Source organism: Miscanthus floridulus, chromosome 4, assembly GCF_019320115.1.
Source record: "Miscanthus floridulus cultivar M001 chromosome 4, ASM1932011v1, whole genome shotgun sequence".
In the NCBI taxonomy this organism is placed as follows: Eukaryota; Viridiplantae; Streptophyta; class Magnoliopsida; order Poales; family Poaceae; genus Miscanthus; species Miscanthus floridulus.
In genome coordinates this window covers 22,372,340-22,394,845 of record NC_089583.1, presented here as the reverse complement: position 1 = coordinate 22,394,845, position 22,506 = coordinate 22,372,340, and the positions used below count along the sequence as shown (strand labels likewise).

The following is a 22,506-nucleotide window of genomic DNA, read 5'->3' as shown; positions in this document are numbered from 1 at the left end:
GTACTTATAAAGAGATGCAAAATGAACGAAACATAATTGCAATAATAATAATAATAATAATAATAATAATATAGTATTACATGAATTAGAAATATTCTTCACGATCGGCAGCGGCTGGATCATAGGTGTCGTCATCACTATGAATATTGTCGAGTAAATCAGGCTCATCTCCATCGTTGTCATCATTGTCATCGCCTAACTGTAATCGCTCAAGCATTTGTAAGTCCTTAGCATTTTGCACCTCTTCTCCGTCGTCCTTGTCTCCATCGTCCTGATCAATGTCATTGTCTACTTCCATGCCCATCAGCGAAAACATGTCTATGTCAAACCTCCCTTCTAGCCCCTCTGGTTGATAGAACTCTCATGTGTTTGGGTCAAAGTTGTAATCCTCATCGTTTGGGACAGGCAGTTTACCGTGCGGCGATACCAACTACACAAGGTACCAACTGATAAGATTGGGGTCTTTTTGGCATGCCCATGGGAGATAATAAACTTGCATGGCCTGTTGAGCCACAATATAGACATCCTCTCCTTGATAGACATAATCCTGTCGAATTTTGACTTGTCCAAACTTAGGGGCTGTTCTCGTGACATTAGGATCGAACCAATGGCATTTGAATATGACTTGATTAGGAGCTTTGCGACACTCAAAATTGAGCTCGTATATTTCTTCTACTATGCCATAGTAGTTGCGCTCATCGGTGCCGGGCGTACGAACTTCGGTATTCGTGGTTTTCCGATTGGGCCGACTCCGCTCGTAATTTCTTGTGTGAAAGCGATAGCCATTCACATCATAAACGGTGAATGACTTGACCTTGTAGGCGAAGCCTTTGGCGAGCCCTTTCAACTCAGCATCCATTTCTGCATCCTTGCAGGCCTGCAAGGTGAGGCCAGATAGATCGTTACATTACTCGCTCGTAGGAGCAAAGTGGGATGTCAAAGATTGAACGAGGTAAATTGGACGGTACCTTCGTATCGAACCAGGATATGAAATCGGGCACACCATCTTTAAGAAGGCTATCTTCTTCTTGAGGGGAAGGAGCCCTATTCCCTCTCCAGTATTTATTAAAAAATTCCCTAAAAAAACAAGAGATAAGGGGGTTCGATAGATGGAGGATAGTGACAAGGGCATGTGTAACGAGCTCATTGAGAACTTACTGCACATAAGGCTTCACTTCGTTAAGGTTCAACAACACATACATCATGATAGTGCGCCACTCATCATGCCGCAAGGTCTTGGTGCCCGATGCGCTTGCCTTTCTGAGTTGCCCTTTGAAAAGGCTAAGGTTCGATGAACTCTCGTCCGCGTTGTAACGAGGGGGACGATTGTGCACACCGGGAAGGCCATCCTTATAGTATGCTGTTGTGAAGTTTGACACCTCCTTCAGAATGAATGCCTCTACCATAGAAGCCTCAATTTTGGCTTTATTTCTACACTTTTTCCAAAGAATCTTTAGACATCTCTCAATTGTATAGCACCAATGGGCCTGCATGCCCCTCCCATTCGTGCCTCATACAGTAGGTGCAAAATCAGATGCTGCATCGCCAGGAAGAAGCCAGGTGAGAAGATCTTCTCCAACTTGCAGAGCAACATAGGCGCCGCTTTCTCCAAGTCATCAATCACGTCCCGAGATAACTCCTTGGCACAAAGCTGGTGAAAGAAATAGCTCAACTCTACCAGCACGCGCCACACATGCTCAGGGACGTATCCCCGGGTCATTGCAGGAAGGAGCCGCTCAATCCATATGTGGTAGTCATGACTCTTTATCCCTAAGACTCGCATAGTGGACAAGTTTACTCCCCTACTCAAATTCGCCGCATGCCCATCAGGGAACATTAACATCTAGATCCACTGTAGTACTTCCTTCCTTTGGTCCTTTTTCAAGACGAAATCGACCAGAGTCCTTCTTTATTTCTTGCTGGGCGCGGGAGGCTTCATCACTTGCTTTGGCCTATCACACATCATTGTCAGGTCCAGTCTAGCCTTAACGTTGTCGTTTGACTTATTAGGAATGTCCATGAGTGTTGCAAAAAGCACCTCGGTGATATTCTTTTTTGTGTGCATTACATCAATGTTGTGTGGAAGAAGAAGGTCATTGAAATAGGGGAGCCTAGTCAAGCTCGATTTATGAGTCCACTGGTGTTCCTCACCATATCCAATAAAACCACCTTTCTCTTTATCATCTTTGAGAGCCTCTATCTCAGCACGGACCTCGGCACTGGTCATCATCTGAGGTGCAGGGTCGGTGACTTGAACCCCTTTCCTAAAGTTCTTGATGTCTCATCTGAATGGATGGTCAAGAGGGAGGAATTGACGATGTTGGTCAAACGAAGAAAACTTGCCACCCCTCTTCAGCCAAGTGAACCTCATAGCTATCTTGCATATTGGGCATGGGAACTTCCCGTGAACACACCACGCGCAGAATATGCCATACGCCAGGAAGTCATGCAGGAAGTAGTGGTACCACACATGCATTGTGAAGTTCTTCTTTGTAGCTCGGTCGTATGTCAGTACCCCCTTTTCCCAAGCAAGGATCAATTCATCAATGAGAGGCTCCATGAACAAACCCATCTTGTTCCCCCGGTGTCTAGGAATTATCAGTGACAAGAATACGTTCTTGGGTTAAAACATGATGCCGGGGGAGAGATTGAGGAGGATCACGAACACGGGCCAACAAGTGTACGGGGCCGCCAGCAATCCATAGGGGTTGAACCCATCTGTTGCTAGTGCTACACGTACATTCCGAGCCTCCTCAGCTTTACCATGATGTATGCCATCGAAATGGGTCCATGCATCGCCATTCGATGGGTGTACCATCTTGTCAGCATTGTATCTTTTGCCATGTTTGTTCCATGTCATCTATTTCGCGGACTCCTCTATCATGTACAGCCGTTGGATCCTCGGTATGACAGGAAGGTACTGTAGGACCTTCGTGGGGATACCAAACTGTTCCTTCTTGCCATCACTAGTGTCGACCTCCAGATACCTAGAGGATTTGCACTTTGGACAGTGTGTTGCTTTCTCGTGATCTTTCCTAAATAGGACACAACTATTCGGACAAGCATGGATGTGCTCATACGACATCTTAAGGGCATGAAGAAGTTTCTGTGACTCGTACAAGTTCTTCGGCAGAATGTGACCCTCCGGAAGCAGGGATCCAACAACTGCCAACATACCATCAAAGTTGTCTCAACTCATTTTACACTGTGACTTGAACGCCATTAGGCGTCCAATGGCATCCAGTTGCGAAACCATTGTCTTTTCGTGAAGGGGCTTCTGTGCCGAAGACAGCATATCGTAGTACGCCTTTGCGGATTCCTCTGGCTTGTCCTCTAATCCTTCACCGAACTGTGCCTCCTAAAAGTCATCCATCCAGTCTGCTACCCCGGCATCTCCATCAAAAGCCTCGAGGCGTGGTCTCACCACCTCCTCTCTAATACGATTGGCTTCACCATGGTGGATCTAGCAGGTATAGTTTGGTGTGAATCCATACTTGCAAAGATCTTCCCCCACGTTCTTCCTATTCTTTCTTACACGGTTGTCACATTTGCTGCAGGGACATGGCATCCGACTTGACCCTCTAGCAGCCTCGCCAAATGAATGCTCCAAGAAAGCATTAGTCTTAGTCATCCATTATGGGGTCATACTTGCGTGGCCCGTGTACATCCAATAACAGTTCTCCATCCTCTGGCATATACATATGTAAGCGAGTAATATAACCAGCAATTGCATCTGCACGATGTTCCTACCATCTAATAGGTGAGGATAGGTCCTAATCCCACCCGCGGATGCGTATATGAGGTCAGTTTCAATGCTCTGCTCTTATCCGAGACAAAATTTTGGCAGCACCTCCCCACTATTCTCCTGATACACGTCCTGCAAGGGAGAGTGTGTACCCGGAGAACAATAGGGAGGTGATGTCGAAAGTCTGTCTCGGATCGGAGCGAACCATGGAAACTAATCTCATCTACGCATCCGTGGGCTATCCAAAATACATGGACAATCCAAAAGAGATACGGTCGTAGATATGCAAAGATCTACATACCTCTGACCGTATCTCTTTCAAACGGGAGATGCCTAACTGGGCTACGTGACCATATAAAACATGCATGCAAAGGAGGAGGGGGTTATACCTAGGGTGGCGATGGAGTCAGGCTAGCGGGGCAGTGGCGTGTTGGTGCAGTGGCGAGGCGATGCGGTGCAGGCAGACCAGCAGCGCCGACAAAGACGATTGGGGTCGCCGAGTCCCTCCCACGGGTCCTTCTCCTACATAAAAAGGCAATAGGTTAGAATCCATTGAAAATTTCGGCAGCACCTCCCCTACACGGGGAGGCTTCCAAAACCTGCAAGAAACGTAGGTGCGATGACCAACAACCACATATATACCAAACATAGGCACAAAGGCCAACAAACATATATATACCAAGATGAGCCATGTACTTTAGTTATCTTTCCATGCAGATGAAAGTATTGAAGTAGTACAACAACAAGTACTACTACCACTACAACTACTACTAACACTAACACTACTACTACTAACACTACTACTATCACTACTTACTACTAACAATACTACTAACACTACTAACTACTAACTACTACTACTTACTAACTACTACTAACACTACTAAGTACTACTACTAACTACTATAGGTGTAGGGCATACCTTCGCGACGAGAATGGCAACAACGAGGGTCGGCGACGACGGCGGGGACGACCGCAGCGGCGTGAGGGTCGACGGGCCTAGGCCGGCACCTTCCTTCTCCTCCTCTCTTCTCCCCTTCTCATCTCTTCTCCCCTGTCTCCTCCTCCTCTCTTCTGCAGTGGCCGCCAGCGGGGGCAGTGGCCGCCGAGGGGGGCACGCAGGCGGGGGAGGTGGTAGCCAAGGGGGCCGGCGCGGGCGGTGGCCGCGGCGCGCCTCCTCCTCCTCTCTTCTGTAGTGGCCGCCGGCGGGGAAGGTGGCCGCCGAGGGGGGCGCGCAGGAGTGGGAGGTGGCCGCCAAGGGGGCCGGCGCGGGCAGTGGAGGCCGGGCGGGGGCGATGGCTGCCGGCGGGGTGCGCCACAACGGCGCTGGGGCCCGCACGGGGAGGCGGCCTGGGGGTGCCGGCCGGTGAGGGGCCGCCGCACAGGGAGGCGTGGTGGCCGGCGATGTGTGGAGGCGCGGGCCGGGGCGGAGGCGTGGGCCGACGATGTGCAGCGGCGGCGGCTGAGGGAGAGAGAGGTGAGAGGGAGAGAGAAATGAGAGAGAGAGAGAGAGAGAGAGAGAGAGAGAGAGAGAGAGAGAGAGCGCCGGGCGCGGGTGAAGGGATAAGGCGGCTTTGCCGAGTGCCAGAGCGGCGGCACTTGGCAAAGTCAATTTTCTTAGCCGAGTGTTGTGATCTGGCACTAGGCGAAGTTTTAAGAAAAATTCAGCAGCTCTTTGCCGAGTGCCAGCTGGGCGGCACTCGGCAAAGTTATTACTTTGCCGAGTGCCAACCCTAGGCACTCGGCAAAATAAATTTTTTTGGTTTTTTGCCACCAATTTTTTTGAAGCTTTAGTACACTACCACAAACAACACGTTTAAATTTGGGACATTTTCATTGCCTTTTGACATATTTCTATAGTTTATTTTGTTTTGTTGAATTTTTCCGGAAAATGTAAGTTTGAACTGCAGGTGCATTGAATAATGGATTACATTCGTTCAAAAAATGTTATCCTTATTTCTTAGTGTAAATTTAGGCTAAATCCAGGAACTGTCTCGAAATTTCGATCAACGTGCTCACGGGGCAACGCCGCCAACTTGCGTGGGAGTGATTTTTTAATTGTATAAAATGCGAACGAATTCTGAAAATCATAAAACTTGTCGAGTTGTCACCATATCGTATGCGTATGCCGTGAAAAAAAATTAAAAAAGTTTTGATCACGTTGTCACGTACGATGCTCACAAACCAGGACATCTCCACATGTGTCCTGGTTTGTGAGCATCGTATGTGACAACGTGGTCGAAACTTTTTCAAATTTTTCCACGGCATACGCATACGATATGGCGACAACTCGACAAGTTTCATGATTTTCGGAATTCGTTCGCATTTTATACAATTAAAAAACCACTCCCACGCAAGTTGGTGGCGTTGCCCCGTGAGCACGTTGATCGAAATTTCGAGACAGTTCTTGGATTTAGCCTAAATTTACACTAAGAAACAAGGATAACATTTTTTGAACGAATGTAATCCATTATTCGATGCACCTGTAGTTCAAACTTACATTTTCTGAAAAAATTCAACAAAACAAAATAAACTATAGAAATATGCCAAAAGGCAATGAACATGTTCCAAATTTAAACATGTTGTTTGTGGTAGTGTACTAAAGCTTTAAAAAAAGAATTAGTGGTAAAAACCAAAAAAAAAATATTTTGCCGAGTGCCAAGTTTTAGCACTCGGCAAAATAAATTCTTTGTCGAGTGCCAAACGGGGGGCACTCGGCAAAGAGGACGCCGCTGGATGTCATTAGGCCCCTACCAATCTTTACCGAGTGTCTGCCTTTGCCGAGTGTCAGGCACTCGGCAAAGACAGACAGCCTTTGCCGAGTGCCATATTTTGCCGAGTACGGCGCTCGGCAAAGCAGGTCTTTGCCGAGTGCCCGAAATTTGGCACTCGGCAAAGATTTTTGCACTCGGCAAATCACGTGTTTCCCGTAGTGTAAGTGCGGCCCATGCGCCAGGGTTCGCGGGAGCTTCTAGGAGCACCGCACCAGCGAGCTGGTGCGCGCGGAGCTCGACGCGCTCGGCGTCCCCTATGCCTTGCCTGTCGCCTAGACAGGTGTCATTGCCACGATCGCCAGCGGCGGCCGCGGTGTCGGTCCCGTCGTCGCCCTCCGGGCTGACATGGACGCGCTACCCGTTCAGGTTAGTGTTGAACTACTGTTGTGTAATTGTGTTGGCACGCACTATGCTCCCTTGCATTCACTCGCTTGCTATGCTATGGTTGCTACTGCGTTCTCTGTGCTCTTCATTTGAACATCAGGTAGTGATCAGAGTTCTCAAAGTGTTCAATGCTTCGTTGCAGTAAAAGTTAATTTCTTTTTACTGAACTGATGAAGATTCATGGTATAATTTAATGATCCTCAAATCTGTAAATGCTGCCTTCGTCCCACAATACAAGTCGTTATGAGATACGCGTAGGTCAAACTTTCTCAACTTTGACTAGATTTGAAAAAAATGGGTGCACCAATTTTATATCTTCAAATAAGTTTATTATGAAAGTATATTCAACGATCTATCTAGTGATACTAATTATATATTATAAATATTAATATTATTTTATATATAATCGTTCGGTCAAAGTTAAAAATAGCTGACTTCTTAGGAAGTAAGAACGACTTCTATTTTGAGACGGAGGGAGTATAATTGAGGATTGAATGCCAATGTGATCGTTGCTACATGATAATATGAAAACTTGTGGAGTTTTTTTTAGGCGTGATGATGATGGTTCAGCATCTGATGATGTATGTCGCAGTCCATTGTATAATTGTCATATCTGGAGCATATGTCATTGCTACCGGCTGCTCCGTCCTATTTTTGTCCAATAGAACGCCTGAAAGGTAGAGAAACAATAACAGGAGGCCATACAACTAGCCCCTCCTCGCTTTCTCTTGAGGAAGGGCCTCTTTAGTCAGAGTCCTGACACATAAATGCCTGCCGCGCCATGTAACATATCCTGACCCTAGATATTAAAAATTCGATGCTTAAAAAGTATGTCTAACCTAAGCAGCCTTTTGAAGCCACCAACCAAACAGACCCTTACCATATATTTGTGTCCCAACGCAAGAGACCTATTATGATATTTTGTATATTTACTTGCATTTCTTAGAGCAACTTCAGTAGCACACCTACGAGGCCCCTATTCCCAAGTTGGATAGTGGAAGCAAAAAAATCAGCTCCAGCAGACCCTTATTAGGACCCTTCAGATTTATTGGCCTCCTATTTTCTCTCTCCCGCTACCCATTCATGTTGCCCCCCTACTCCCCTACCCAAAATTGTTTCCCTGTTTCTTCTCCGCTTGACTTCTCCACCCGCGCAACCTGCACGACGCGTTTGTCTCGACTGGACTGCATTCACCAAGCCACTGCGCCAACGGCCGACGGTCGGCCATTGACATTCACCCAGCCCCGCCACCGACAGTCGCCCAGCCGCTGCCGCCCGCCCAGTTGTCATCTGCTCAGGAGCCCGCCCAACTGCCAACGGTTCTCAAGCGTGGCCTGCCCTGCCCGGCGCGGGAGCACCTCCGCCTTGCCTTTGCTCCGCCGCTGATGCCCGCCTCGACACTGCCGGCGCATCTCCCCGGCGTCTATGGCGAGGAGAACATGAGAGAGGATGACATGTGGGTCCCACATGTCATTCTCTGCTAGGATAGTTTTGGGCGGCCTGTTTTAGGTAGTTTTGCAGAAGAAAACAACGAAAAATGGATAGTGTTGAAATAGGTGGCTACTCAAATCGAGAAGTAGGGGGTCTAATTTAGGTATTGCTGCTGGAGATGCTCTTAGCACCCAATTTAAGTAGTCAAAATGAGACAGTCGAGATTGTGATAAATCTTAGCATATAGTCCCTTTTGTAACGTCACACATGATGAGTACTAGAAATGAAAACGACATGGAACAACAAACACAACATCTGAGTCATTTCTTGGCCACATCTTGCACGGCATAATGAGTTAGACAAATCAAACATGACGTACATTGTAAGAACGAAAACGACAGTAAAATTTACACCTTGTGCAGCAGTTCAACGTATCATATTGATTTGGATCTGCACACGATCGACACGATTTTTACTGAAACTACCATATTAATTATGTTAGCGATTACACCACAAGGGTTCTAAACTGTTAACATGGTGCTATTGTGTGGCTATTTCCTTGAAAATGATAGATAATGTCGTCCTTTGGCAGGAAATGGTAGACTGGGAATACAAGAGTAAGGAAGATGGCAAGATGCATGCTTGTGGACATGACGCTCATGTCACGATGCTCCTTGGAGCTGCTAAGCTTCTTCAATCTCGGAAGGATGACCTGAAGGTAATTCGCAAATAAACCTATACTTCTGTGATGATGAAATTAAAGTCACCATTGAATATATCGCAAGAACGCTAACATGTTGATGTTGTGGCTGATCACTTCTCATTAAATTATGGTGATATTTGTCTTCAGGGTACAATAAAGCTTGTGTTCCAGCCAGCAGAAGGGGGGGGGGGGGGGGGGGGGGGGGTGTTACGCTGGGGCCTATTTCGTTCTGAAAGAAGTTGACCTGGACGATGTCTCAGCCATCTTCGGCTTGCACGTCATTCCAGATCTTCCAGTAGGCGTTGTCGCAGACTGGCCAGGGCCTTTCCTTTCAGCAGCAGCTCGGCAACGCTCACGGGAAAAGGCCGGCATTCCGGCGGCCCTCACGACGCCATTGATCCTGTGATCGCTGCGTCCTCAGCCTCAAGCAACTTGTGTCCCGGGAAACTGACCCTCTTGAAGCTGCTGTACACGATCAGCTTGATTACCACACCCATATGAATATATCTATGATTGTTCATTATTTAGTTTTCTAGCTAGCAGTTCGTCTGAAAAATGATGGATTTGTCATCTCATTGGGTTGCTAATTAACTTTCAGGTGGTATCTGTCACAATGCTGAAAGGAGGTGATGCTTTCAATGTCATCCCTGCATCTGTGACAATTGGTGGCACCTTCAGAAGCATGACAGATCAAGGTCTATCATTTCTCACGAAGAGGGTCAAAGAGGTACGTAATGACAATATAATGCAAAGTGACAACCTGACAATGGATGCCTTCCCCACCAACTGACAATGCAAAGCGACAACCTGATGTTTGTATGGAAGATCATTGAAGCACAAGCCGCCGTGCATCGCCACCGTCGACTTCCTGGAGGAGGATCTCCGGCCGTACCCGACCACCGTCAACGATGAAAGGATGTACGCGCATGCCAAGGAAGTTGCTGAGGGCATGCTTGGGAAAGCCAACGTCAAGATTGCTCCGCAGACCATGGGTGGCGAGGACTTTGCAGTCTACGCACAGAGGGCAGCGAGTGCCTTCTTCTTGATCGGCGTCGGCAACGAGACCACCATGGAGAGGGTGCGCCCGGTGCACTCGCCGTACTTCGTCATGGATGAGGACGCTCTTCCTATGGGAGCGGCGTTCCATGCTGCCGTGGCAGTTGAGTATCTGAACAAAAACCAGTGCACCTGATTCTAAAGATTTCCAAACGGGCCGTACGGGCACTACACGGCACGAGCACGGCTGGGCACGGCACGGCCAGGCACGGCACGGTCAGGCACGGTAGCCTTGCCGTGCCGTGCCGTGTAGTGCCGTCGTGCTCAGCCTCTGGCCCAGGCACGGCACTAAGCACTCCAGACCGGGCACGGCAGTACAGCGTGTTAGTGCCGTGCCTTGGCACTAACCCACAAAACCACATCAAAATTTCAGAAAACAGAGAACAGCTCAAATATGAAGAAATCAAAATCAAGAAGAGAACACCAGGCAACAAAATATCAAAAGGAAGGGCTGTGCAATGGCTGCCTCATTAAAAACCTGTCCAGGTAAAACTCACCCTTGTGAGAAACCCTGGACAGGGAAAAAGAGTGCAGCCAGCCCCTTAGTGTAATTCAATTGTTCATTACATCCAATCCACAGGTCCAAAGCATCCAAGTCCAATTAAAATTACAGACCATTACATAAATGAATGACTAATCAAGATAAAGGTTTTTAAAGGCCTCCTCGAGCTCCTTATCCTCCACCATATGTTGTAGCCTTGACTCAGCAGCTTCCCAGTCCTTGATGCATGTGAGTGCCTCCACAGTCTCAGGGTTTAGCCTCCGCCGCCTTTCTTCAATGATTCTGCCAGTGGTACTGAAAGTAGCTTCTGATGAAATAGTAGAAACAGGCACACTGAAAACATCTTTAGCAAGGGTAGAAAGAACTGGATATGTTAGCTTATGATGATGCCACCAGTTCAGGATGTTGAAGTCATCATCCCACTGGCTCACTGTGTCACAGTCCAGATAAGCAGACAGTTCAGAACTACTGCTAGAAGAATTTGCTGCATGTAGCAAAGCAGTAGCAGGAATAGTCCTAGACATATCAAGATTAGGAGGAAGAGAAGAACAGCCAGCTCCAACCATACCACCACCACCATCATCATCATCATATATTTCAGCCCAAGCTGTTCTTTTCTTACCAGATAGGCTTGGAGGGTCAGCCCTTTTGGTCCTTACAGATCCATACAAATCATCATACTTATGATACAGTTTGAAGAGAAGAGTTCTAGTTTGCATGAGCTTATTAGAATAATCAGCATCAGTAAGCAAATTTAACTTTCTAAGCACTTTGTTAAAACCTTTAATTTTAGCTCTTGGATCCAAGATAAATGCAATGCAGTAAAGATCAGGTATGGTTCTCCAATACTTATTGTACTTATCAATCATAAGTTGAACAACAGTTCTAATATGTTCATCATTTTGATACGTATGCAGGTGTATAGCAATCTTAACAATATGATGAACCATAAGTGGGGCAGTAGAATAGTAGACACCAGACAAAGCAACTGTTGAGTCATAAAACAGTTCAAGGAATTCCAGTATTTTAATTGCCATAGCCCAATGATCATGAGTCAAAAGAAAGGGGCCACCTTTAGCTCTAGGATAATTAGACTCAATGAAAGTATGGAAAGTTTCCTTGTGTGGTAGCAAATGCCTAAGCATCAGGTATGTAGAGTTCCATCTAACATCCATGTCCAATGCAAACTTCCTAGGTCTAATACCAGATGCCATGCAATAACTCTTATATGCAGCAACTCTCTGGTTAGAAGAGTTAATGTATGATATTGCAGTTCTGAAAGCATCAATCAAAGGACTAACAGCAACCAGAGCTTCTTTAACAATCAGATTTATGATATGACAAGCACAGCGTTGATGCAAAAACAAATCAGAACCTAAATACTCCTTAAGCACAGGTTTCAGTTTATCCATAGCTTTGTTATTAGCCGAGGCATTGTCCAAAGTAACAGAAAAGACCTTGTTCAATATACCATAATCATTAAGCACATTACTAACACGTTCAGCAATGTTCTCAGCATTATGTGATGCATCTATAAGCCTTAAGCCAAACACTCTTTTTTCAAGTTGCCAATCAACATTAATGTAATGACCAACAACACTCAAATAATCTTCTTTAGCATTTCCAGACCAAATATCAGAAGTAATAGCAACAGATGAAATGGCATTGTTCTTCAAATCATCAATCAAACGACCACGCTTCTCATTGAAATACTTAAAAAGATCTCTAGCTGTAGTTTGCTTAGAAACAGTTGAGTACCTAGGGTTATGAGCAGTTTTTATGTAATCTTCCCAGGCCTCAGTTTCACCAAGACGTAGGGGAAGATCTAGCCTAGCAAGCAAACGAACAAGCTGAACACGAGCAACCTCAGCAGAATACTCTCAATTACGCATACTACCATCCTTATTGAAAGTAATGTGGGACTGAGCCATGCGACATTTCTCACGCTTTTTAGGGCAAGAGTCTTGATGACGGAGAAGGTGGCCAGTCCCAAATTTAGAATTAGCAGAGTACTCCTTACGACAGTGAAGACACCGAGCGCCATACCTGACATCCTTACCATTTACCTTCTTGTAGAGCTTCTCGAAATCCTCCTAGCAAACCGAGGTAGAAGGGCGGTTAGGCCGGCTGGTTGAGCCGTCATCAGCAGCGGCTTGAGTGTCGCCCTGGACGGCGTTGGGGCCATCAGCGTCGTCGACGGGAAGTGGGTGAGTAGCAGTACCGCCATTGAGCTCCTCGGCAGCATGACGACCGAAGAGCTCCTCAGCATCCCCAACAATATCGTCCTCGTCGTCTCCGGTCATCCCGCAGAGGCGCAACTCGTCGTTGATCGTCATGGAGAGACCGATGTCCTCCTGCTCATCCGACATCTCATCGTCGCCGGCCTCCGGTCCCTCAACGCCAGTGGCTTCAAAAAAAGAAACAGATCTAGGGTTAAATCAAGAAGAAGAAAAAGAAGTAAAAAACAACAAAGCAAGATCAACAAGAAGAAGAAGTGAAGAAGAACAGCGAATCAAGAAGAAGAAGAAGAACAAGAAACAGATCTAACTCACCTCGCTTGACGGAGCACCAGAGGCAACGGCGACGACGACATCGCTCAGATCCGGCGTCCTGGTACCTCAACGCATCATAGCAGAGCCCCAATGACGCCGGAGTCCGGCGAGCGCGACGAGCGCGACGAGAGAGAGACGAAGACGATTCGTTGGAGATCTCAACGACTAAGCTACATCGCCGGTCAGAGAGAAGAGAAGGGGTGTACAAGGCCGTGCCGTGTGCCCGTGCAAGCCACCGCCGCTGTCACCAGCCACCGGACGGCGAAAAGAAGAGAGTGAGCGGCTAGGGTTTCGAACGAGAGAGCAGAGCCGAAGAGCGAGGTGCGCGCGGCGCGGAGGGGGAAGAAATGAGCACAATAGCTTCCCCCGGGCGGCTCCTGGCTTATATAGGCGCCCCACCGCAGCCCTTCATCCAACGGCCAGCGCTCGCCGGGGGCTTCATCCAACGGCTCTTAGCCGTGCCGACCCCGTGCCGGCCTTTGGAGCGGGCCGTGCCCGTGCCGTGCCAACGGGCTAGCATAGCGGCCCAGGCACGGGCACGAGGCCGTGCCGTGCTTGGCACGAGCACGGGAGAGGCCGGGCCGGGCCGTTTTCGGACCGGGCCAAATCAGCACCGTGCCCGTGCTGGCCCGATGGGCCAGGCCCGTTTGGAAAACTTTACCTGATTCCTGAAAGTAAGGAGCAGTCTTGGTCGGCCCGATCAAGGTGCTGGATGGGTTTCTGGAAAAGGAAATGCAAATTCTCTTAGTGTGTCATATCAAACTGGAATGAAAGGATGAACATCCATGAATGTTGTAAACTGTAATGTAATGCATATCTGTCGAAATTTGCTGCATCATGCGCAGTAATTAACATGTACTTCATAGTCTTTATTTTGTGAGTAGCCGAGTAGGTCAAGACCTTCGTTAGAATTACAAAACTTCTTATAGTCGATAAAACTCAGAAATCTGAACCATTTGAAAGATCAACTTTCAGATAAGCGTGGCCCCTTAATCTTATGACGAAGTGAAATGTGATACAAATTAATGTGAACTGGAAGAGAAGAAAGTATTATGAGATTTGGTTTGGACCGATTTAAAGATTGCATATTTATCAAAGCCCCCAGAAAAGTGGGCAAGTGCTAACGTCCTAATTGGATACCATGTTTTCTCGAGTTTGTAGGAAAATACTGTGGTTTATAAGATACTTTGGTTTTGGGAGATCAGAGGTGTTTGGATGCATTAATGTAATTTTATTTAAAAGCTATAATATTCTTGAAACTGTCAGTTTTCTGAAGTTTTAGAAACTCCAGACTTTATTTTTCCAAATTATTGTTTTGCAAGCCTTTCTAATACTAAAAGATAGAGCAAGTAATAGCAATTCCGTTTTCCAGGTTCTTGATGTGAGCTAGGTGCCGGAGATGGATGGCTGGCGGTGCCAATGGTGGGGGCGGCGGTGTGGCACTATGACGAAAAAGGTCACTGGTGTGGCACTGACAAAAAAAAATCTTCAAGTAGATGTACATTTTATTTTTTTAGACTTAAATTATTGGAAACCGTCGATGACGTGTTTTTTGTTTTTCCGATAATGATACCCTCAGAGCATCCGGATGGATGGACCCGCCTAGCGCCGCGTGCCCTAGCACCTCGCTCCTCGCGCCGTGCGCCCATGCCCCTCGCGCAGTCGTGCCTTGCACTGTACCTGCCTTGCGCCGCGTGTGCTCCGCCTGTGCCTCGCGCCGCGCGCCGTCCACGCCTCGCATTGCGCTCTCCCGCGCCACGTCAACTAGCCTGCATTGGACGGCAGCAAGTGGATGAGCATATGTTGCAACCGTATGTTTCATGCGTTTCAGATGTATGTTGCATATGTTTTATCTGGATGTTACAAAAGTAGATCTGGTGTTGCATATGTTGCAATAGCTATACACTTATGTTACAAGTTTATGTTTCAGCTGTTTCAAACATATGTTGCAAGTGTTTTATCTGAATGTTGCAATGCTCGTACACGTATGTTGCAAGTGTATGTTTCAAACGTTTCATCTATTTAAGATGTATGTTGCAAGTGTTTTATCTGAATGTTCTATATGTTTTAGTGGCTATACACATATGTTACAAGCGTTTATTCAAAATATTTCATCTGTTTCAGACGTATGCTGCAAGTGTGTTTATCTGGATGTTGCAGTTGCTATACACATATGTTACAAATGTATGTTTATAAATGTTTCACCTGTTTCAGATGTATGTTGCATAAGTGCTTCATGTTGCAACATTAGTAGGTGTAGGAAGCGGACGCTTGGAGAGGCGATCCAAACGGGCATAGCGGTCCCAACGTGCTTGGCAAGAGAAGCGGCATGGGTGGTCCTCATCTACATGCGCATCAACAGGCATGTGACGCACAACTGCATGTGTACGTGCACAGCGTGCAGGCGCTGTGGCAGGGGTGGGCATGCATGCACAACAGTTGCATGCGGGGCAGGCCCCGGTCCATTTCTTCGTGAGTGGGCATTAATTTCGCGTGGGAACCGTGCATGCATAGGAAAAATTACTACCACTGTTGCAACTGCATGCAGTAGAGAGAGGACGCTGCTAGCGCATGCGAGACTGAGGGAGCAGGGCGTGCAGGTGGATGCTCGGGGCTGGTGCAGGCACGCAGGACGAGGTGAGGCGCAACAGTCAGGGCCGACAACGCTGCCGGGCAGACGTGGGCGTTCGGACGTTCGGGTGCTAGGCATGTCCTTTTTTCTCTTTTCTATTTATTGGAAGTGCTCCAAAACTAGAGTTTAGCGGCCCTCAACGCGAAAGGATCACTTAAACTTTGCCACAGAACCGCCAAATATTTTTGACTGAAGATAGCTTGGAAAGTAGCTTTCCAGTATCAAAAAGTAGCTTTCCAGAATTCCAGTATCAAAGAGAGAACAAAAACTGGTTTGGAGAGAAACAAACCTCGGCTACCTCACTTGCCTGGAGGCCGATGCGCTCTCACTGATTGTAACAGAGCAGGTGCATGCGCGTTTAGTTTCAGTCGTCGCTAGCGGGGCGCGTCGCCACACTCACCTCACCGCGGCCATGGCCATGCCGCCGCGGCGTCTCCTTGCGACTTCCCTCCTCTCCCTCCTCCTTGTCCTCTTCCTACTGCACCACCACTCGCCGCGCTCCGCGGCGGCGGCGGTTTCGCCTTCTCTCGGTCTCGGTGAGAACCTCCTGGGCGCGGCCCGCTCGCCGGGTTTCGCGGCGTGGCTGCGCGGCCTTCGGCGTCGCATCCACGAGCGCCCCGAGCTCGCCTTCCAGGAGCACCGCACCAGCGAGCTCGTCCGCGCCGAGCTCGACGCGATCGGCGTGCCGTACGCGTGGCCCGTCGCGCAGACGGGCGTCGTGGCGACCATCGCCGCTGGCGACGGCGGCGGCAGCGATGGGCCCGTCGTCGCGCTCCGGGCGGACATGGACGCGCTACCCTTGCAGGTCCGTATGCTTCTCGATCGTGTGAGTTGGTTGGGGTTGGATCGAGCACGTGTTTCGCATCGGTTCCTGCATGTTTCTCTTGCAGAAAGTTCGAATTTTTCTGTTAGAGTGTGTTATAGTCCTGTATCTAACTATTTTCGTCCTTTTGTGCTGTGCACCCGTTCGTTTCATTCCAAAAACTTCGATCAAATAATAACCCAGAAATTCAATGTTCTAAATTTATATCGTACCTATGTTTAAAAGAACAGGCGAAAGCAATTCGATTGAACTCATGAGAAGTCAACCTTCTATAGCAATAATCTATCTTCGATGGTGCCTGCCCTCATGTCTATAGTTCTTGTTTGGTTGCTTACTTGACAAGTTTTTATTTTTATTTTTTGCATCTCTGCCGCCCTCCTGTTGTCCTCTGCGTTGGGATGCCTTGTGCTGATAACACCAACGACGACTTTAGAGATCCATCCAACAAACTAATGATACCAACGAAGCAGTAATTGTTTAGCTAGTACTGGTGGTCCTGACTGTTGGTAGATGGGTGCACCGTCAGACATGTTTTAAATTCCATGTTGAGCTAGCCCTGACGGTTATTCCCTGATGGTGATGGTATTTGCAAATTCCCTGACGGTGATGGTATTTGCAATTTCCCTGACGGTAATTGCACTGTCAGGGAATTTCCGCTTTCCAGTAATGATAAATTATTCATTATCAAAACCAATCCCATACATGTTGGGATACCGTATAACTGTTATATATCTATAGTATATGGGATTAGTTAAACTAAATTGGTGTGTTAGTTAAAGTAGAAGAACCAGGGACTTGTTAAATATAAAGACGATTGAGACAAGTAATTATTTGCTCTTCTATTTGCAAAATGAATCTGTTCAGTTTGAAACATCGTGTGTGTGTGTGTGTGTGTGTGTGTGTGTGTGTGTGGGGGGGGGGGGGGGGGGGGGGGGGGCGCAAAGCGGGGACTGGGCGACGGTGGCGCAGGAGCCACGCCGGTGTTGCTGGCATGGGCGGCGGCTAGGGCAGGGGAGATGTGGGCGACGACGGCACAAAGAGAGAGGGAGAGAGAGAGAGGAGGCTTGAGAGCTACAGAAAATTGTTTAAAGAGCAAAGCTCTATTCCCTTCTTGAATTGAAATAGTTAGTCCCTATATTTATCAACAAAGAAAACTATGGAAGGAGTCCTTATAGATTTGGACTTCCTTTCCTAAAGCAAAATTTTTCTATTTCCTAAAAAATCTCAACTTCTTTTCCTAAACAATTCTTTACTTATTTTTTTCCTATTTTTATTCTAAACCTTCCTTTATTCCTAATCCACCTAGAATTTCAGGATAATGTGGAGGCGGCGGCGGCCCGCCCCCTGGCTGCACGCCCTCCTACCGCGAGCAGGGTGCCCCTGACGTCGGCCAGGGTTGGGTCCTGGGCTTCTGCCGGCGCTCTAGGCCCGACATGGGGGATCCCAATTGGACGTGTGACATTGGATGGATTTAATGTGTCTTGTGGCACATGAAGCTACAATCCACGTTAAAAATGCTCTTGTGGTTATTAACTCTATTGCCTTTGCCATGGCCAGTGTTTCTCTCTTTGAAATGTGTCATGGCTCCTGCCCCCTATATTGTGTGGACAAACTGTCTCTTTGCCAATTTCTTTGCGACGATTCATTTGGCAGGAATTGGTAGACTGGGAACACAAGAGCAAGGAAAGTGGAAAGATGCATGCTTGTGGGCATGATGCTCACACAACGATGCTTCTTGGGGCAGCTAAATTGCTTCATGCTCGGAAGGATGATTTGAAGGTATTGTTTAAAAAAGCAGGACTTGTGAGCTTGAGTCCTGTATCTTCCTTGGAGTGACAATTATATATGCGTGCAGATATGTGACTAGAGTTCGTTTAATAAAAACAAAGACATGATTGATGTCCTTCCCTGTTTGCCCAATTACTCGATCAAACACTTAGTCAACTGCTTTTTCTCCTTTTGTTTTCTGTATATTTTCTAGGGTACTGTGAGGCTTGTCTTCCAGCCAGGAGAAGAAGGTCACGCAGGCGCTTATCATATTCTAAGAGAAGGTGTCCTGGATGATGTGTCGGCCATTTTCGGCCTGCATGTAGATCCAGGACTTCCTGTAGGCACCGTTTCCTCCAGACCAGGGCCATTTCTAGCAGCATCAGGTAGATTTTTGGTGACGATCACTGGAAAAGGCGGACATGCTGCAGGGCCGCAGAATGCTGTGGATCCCATTGTTGCTGCATCCTCTGCCATCGTCAGCCTTCAGATGCTTGTTGCCCGGGAAATTGATCCCCTCCAGTCTGCAGTATGTGGTCTCATCAGCTTACCGTGTGTTTGGCTGTTGGCATTTTATAGCTTTGCAGCCTATCTTGTGTCTTTCATTTGTTCACTACATATCCAGACTTTGCTCTGATAATAGCATGACCTCCTCTTTGTTGTCACCGTCAGGTGGTCTCAGTCACGTTCATGAAAGGAGGTGATGCTCACAATGTCATTCCGGAGAAAGTATCCTTCGGTGGTACCTTCAGGAGCTTGACAACAGAAGGCTTTTCGTATCTTATGAAGAGGATCAAAGAGGTAAACAATGAACATCAATCTGTAGCGGTTCAAGAAGATCAATCCAAATTTACATTTATCTACTGCGCTTAAAACAGCAAACAAATGATATCTTTATACTTCTTTCAAAGATCATAGAAGCTCATGCCACCGTCCACCGCTGCACCGCCGTCATCGACTTCATGCAGGAGGAGCTCCGTCCATATCCAGCCACTGTAAACGATGAAGGGATGTACCATCACGCCAGACAAGTGGCAGCGACCATGCTTGGGCAGGACAACGTGAGGGTAGGCGCCCAGTTAATGGGCGCTGAGGATTTTTCCTTCTATGCGCAGAAATTCGCGGGGGCGTTCTTCTTTATTGGAGTCCGCAACACGAGCATGGAGGCAACGCATCCCCTCCACTCCCCTTACTTTGTGATTGATGAGGACGTGCTCCCAGTAGGAGCTGCCTTCCACGCTGCAGTAGCGATGGAGTACCTGATCAAACACACAATCGCCGCAAACTGAACTGCGCACTGATCGAACTGTAATAGATTGGTTCACTGCTTGTAGGCATTATGATAGTGAAGCTCATGTTACACAAATAATTGTAGTTTCGCCAATTGCCTATGGGTTTCAGCATAATTTTCTGGTAAGGGATTATCTCCCATCGTAAACTCGTGGTGTTCTATTCTATGTAAATGTAAATGATCTTCATGTTTCTGAATCATCATATATAAACTTTAATTTAAAACTTATTCATAGTAAAAAATTTTTGAGAACGGTGCCATCTGCCTCGCCGAGTTCGCGGACGGGGACGCCGTGCACGTCATGCTGGCCGCCTGGCCCTGCGGCCATGGCTTCCACGCGCACTGCATCCGCGATGGTTCGCGGGTGGCCGCCGCTCGTCCTGCCCGACGTGCGACGCCCCGCTGCCGTGCAGCCTGATGTGGCCGCGGCGTCATCTTCGTGAAAGATGGCTTTGGCGAGTGCCAGGCATGCTGTTGTTCTTGGAAGGTGTCGGTGTTTCTTAATTTCTCTTTAACTTGCATGTGTAAATATGTTGTCAGCAGACGACATCAGAGGCAATATAACTCAAGTGAATGTTGGTTTATAAAAAAAACACCTGCGGGTAAGCCATCCCGAGCATTGTTGTAAAGAGAGAAGACCTTCTCACACGGGCTGAGAAAACCCTTGAACCCCTGCTCCATCCTGACACAGGGGCACTGTTGCCTTGTGAGAACCGGGCCGGGCCTTTGACCTATGCTTTGGCCATGGGACAGACGATGTGATTTTTTTTAACCCAAACCTAAAATTCGCTCTCACGAGGAGTCAAACTCAGGACCTGAGAAGTACCGTCGAGGCCACCTAACCAGTTCAACTAGGCACCCTTTGGCAATCCAGGACACCTTCTCTGAGAATTCCTTGTAAATAGTGAACCTTGGCAATCCAAGATAGAGTAGGTTGGGTTGGGTTGGGTCTAAGTTAATTTGAAATGGGGTGGGGAGGAGTTGAAAAATAATTAATTAGATTTGAAATGGGTAGAAATGGGTTGGAATTGCACCCATTAGCAGGGCTAGGTTAAATATATATAATAAATAATATATATACGGCCAAGAGCCCAAGACAATGAAAGTTATTATATACTTGTGTACATACAAAAGCTTTCAAAATACTGGTTTTTGTCTCCGGATCTCAGCCATATAAAGGAAAATTATGACACCGTGTGATGAACATTATTTTTTTTCTGAATACGCAAAAGGTTTGTACATCCTTATATTAAATAGGAGAATGTTTTACACAACGCGTCATAAGGCGCACTAGGGAGGACAAGTAAATTTACATGTAAGCATAGCCTTCCTAGCCAGGGATGTGATGAACATTATATTTTCTGCCCTTGGTTAGTATATTATATTATCACTTTATTATTGTCATCGGTGTACCATATCTAGTTTCAACCGTGCCTTTTGATTCCCCCCCCCCCTCTGCCGCAATACTTTTTTTCTTATTAGCATAGCATGTACAGTCTTTGTTATGAAATAAGGACAGATGGTAGTAAAATATATTGGATCCGAGATTATTCTAAGTGATCAAATTTATAGAGAATGAGGTATTATATTTAAGACATAAATAAAAAAAAGTTAAATTAAAATAATATTTCATTGTCATGTAACAATGTGCGCATGATACTGCAAATATTATGTACTGTCGACAGCATGGCGCAGATGTTTGCATACATGCATGCACACATATTAATTCACCGTTATGAGCATACAATTTCTATAAGCATTACATAAACATTAACCTGGCAGTATATCTTGAGATTGACAATGTTATCGTAACTGTCTCGCTGATGACATAACCCTACCTACAGATCCTATCCCTATAAGTATCTTTGGAAGACTAAGCTGGTCGATAAGAGTGTCATCAAATCCTACAATAAATCACTCGCATCAAATCGAGAACTTAAACCTTGGTGGGAATGTTAACCAGCTAAGCTGTCTTTACTTTTTTACTATTATTTTTCACTTAGGATACTTAAATATTTATGATATCGAATAGATAAATTAAAAAAGTGTTAATTTAACCAAACTTAAAAAGGAAGTTTTGACTTAGGAGAACTCAAAATCTGTACCATTTTATGATAGAGATAGTTGCTTTTTCATCCAAATCTCATAAAGAAGAAACAAGTGCCACATGATTCTATCGTTCTCTCATTATTGATCTGTTTCCGAAGATTGAGTAAACCAGATACAGCTGTGTTGAATCCAAAAGATGTGTTGAGCTAATGAGTTGCGGCGTGATAGCGTGCTCCATGATCAAGCATATATATAAACAAAGAAGCTGAGAAGCAGATTTTATTCAAAATGGTCGCCACAATAAGAATGGAGTGTAATCATGCTTATCATATAGTCACCGATGTCATGTGTCCCTACTTCCACCTATCATAAGCATATATAATCCACAAATATTTCTTTATTATTGACTATTAGTATATATATCTTAGCTTTCTACTAGTAGCTCTGTTCAAATGGTAGGTTATTTCTGTTTTTTTCCTTCTCAAATTAGACTTCTCGAATCAAGTTTATAAACTAATATATATTAAAGATTTTGGTGAAAACTATCCTCCAACAGCCTTCCGGATTTATCACTATCGCTAGCTAAAAATAGAGAGCGAGAATGACTCTCTAGAGTGCGAATTATAGAAAAACTTGTTGGAGCATACAAATATATAGAGTGATTTTTACTGAAACGATTCTCTAAATCATTATTTAGACAGTAAATTTTAGATAGGCTCTTGGAGATGCATTCGAGGACTAGCTTGTGGGTCTCCACCACAAAGGATCTTATATACAACTACGACATACTCTCTGTC

General features: G+C 46.4%; 1 protein-coding gene and 1 pseudogene across 1 annotated transcript; both read left to right on the top strand.

Moving 5' to 3' along the window:
- Positions 1 to 6,726: 6,726 nt before the first annotated feature.
- LOC136551134 (IAA-amino acid hydrolase ILR1-like 8) lies at positions 6,727 to 10,229 on the top strand (annotated as a pseudogene).
- A 5,836-nt stretch (positions 10,230 to 16,065) lies between these two features.
- LOC136549532 (IAA-amino acid hydrolase ILR1-like 7) lies at positions 16,066 to 19,807 on the top strand. The gene is made up of 5 exons (XM_066540836.1): positions 16,066 to 16,584; positions 18,256 to 18,381; positions 18,584 to 18,898; positions 19,042 to 19,170; positions 19,281 to 19,807. The coding sequence occupies exons 1-5, from the start codon at positions 16,192 to 16,194 to the stop codon at positions 19,656 to 19,658; spliced, it is 1,341 nt and encodes a 446-aa protein (XP_066396933.1). The 5' UTR covers positions 16,066 to 16,191; the 3' UTR covers positions 19,659 to 19,807.
- Positions 19,808 to 22,506: the final 2,699 nt, after the last annotated feature.

Coding starts and splice junctions, on each gene's coding strand:
- LOC136549532 (XM_066540836.1), top strand. CDS start 16,192: ATGGCCATGCCGCCGCGGCGTCTCCTTGCGACTTCCCTCCTCTCCCTC. Junction 16,585..18,255: donor TGGACGCGCTACCCTTGCAG/GTCCGTATGCTT, acceptor TTCATTTGGCAG/GAATTGGTAGACTGGGAACA. Junction 19,171..19,280: donor TTATGAAGAGGATCAAAGAG/GTAAACAATGAA, acceptor CTTCTTTCAAAG/ATCATAGAAGCTCATGCCAC.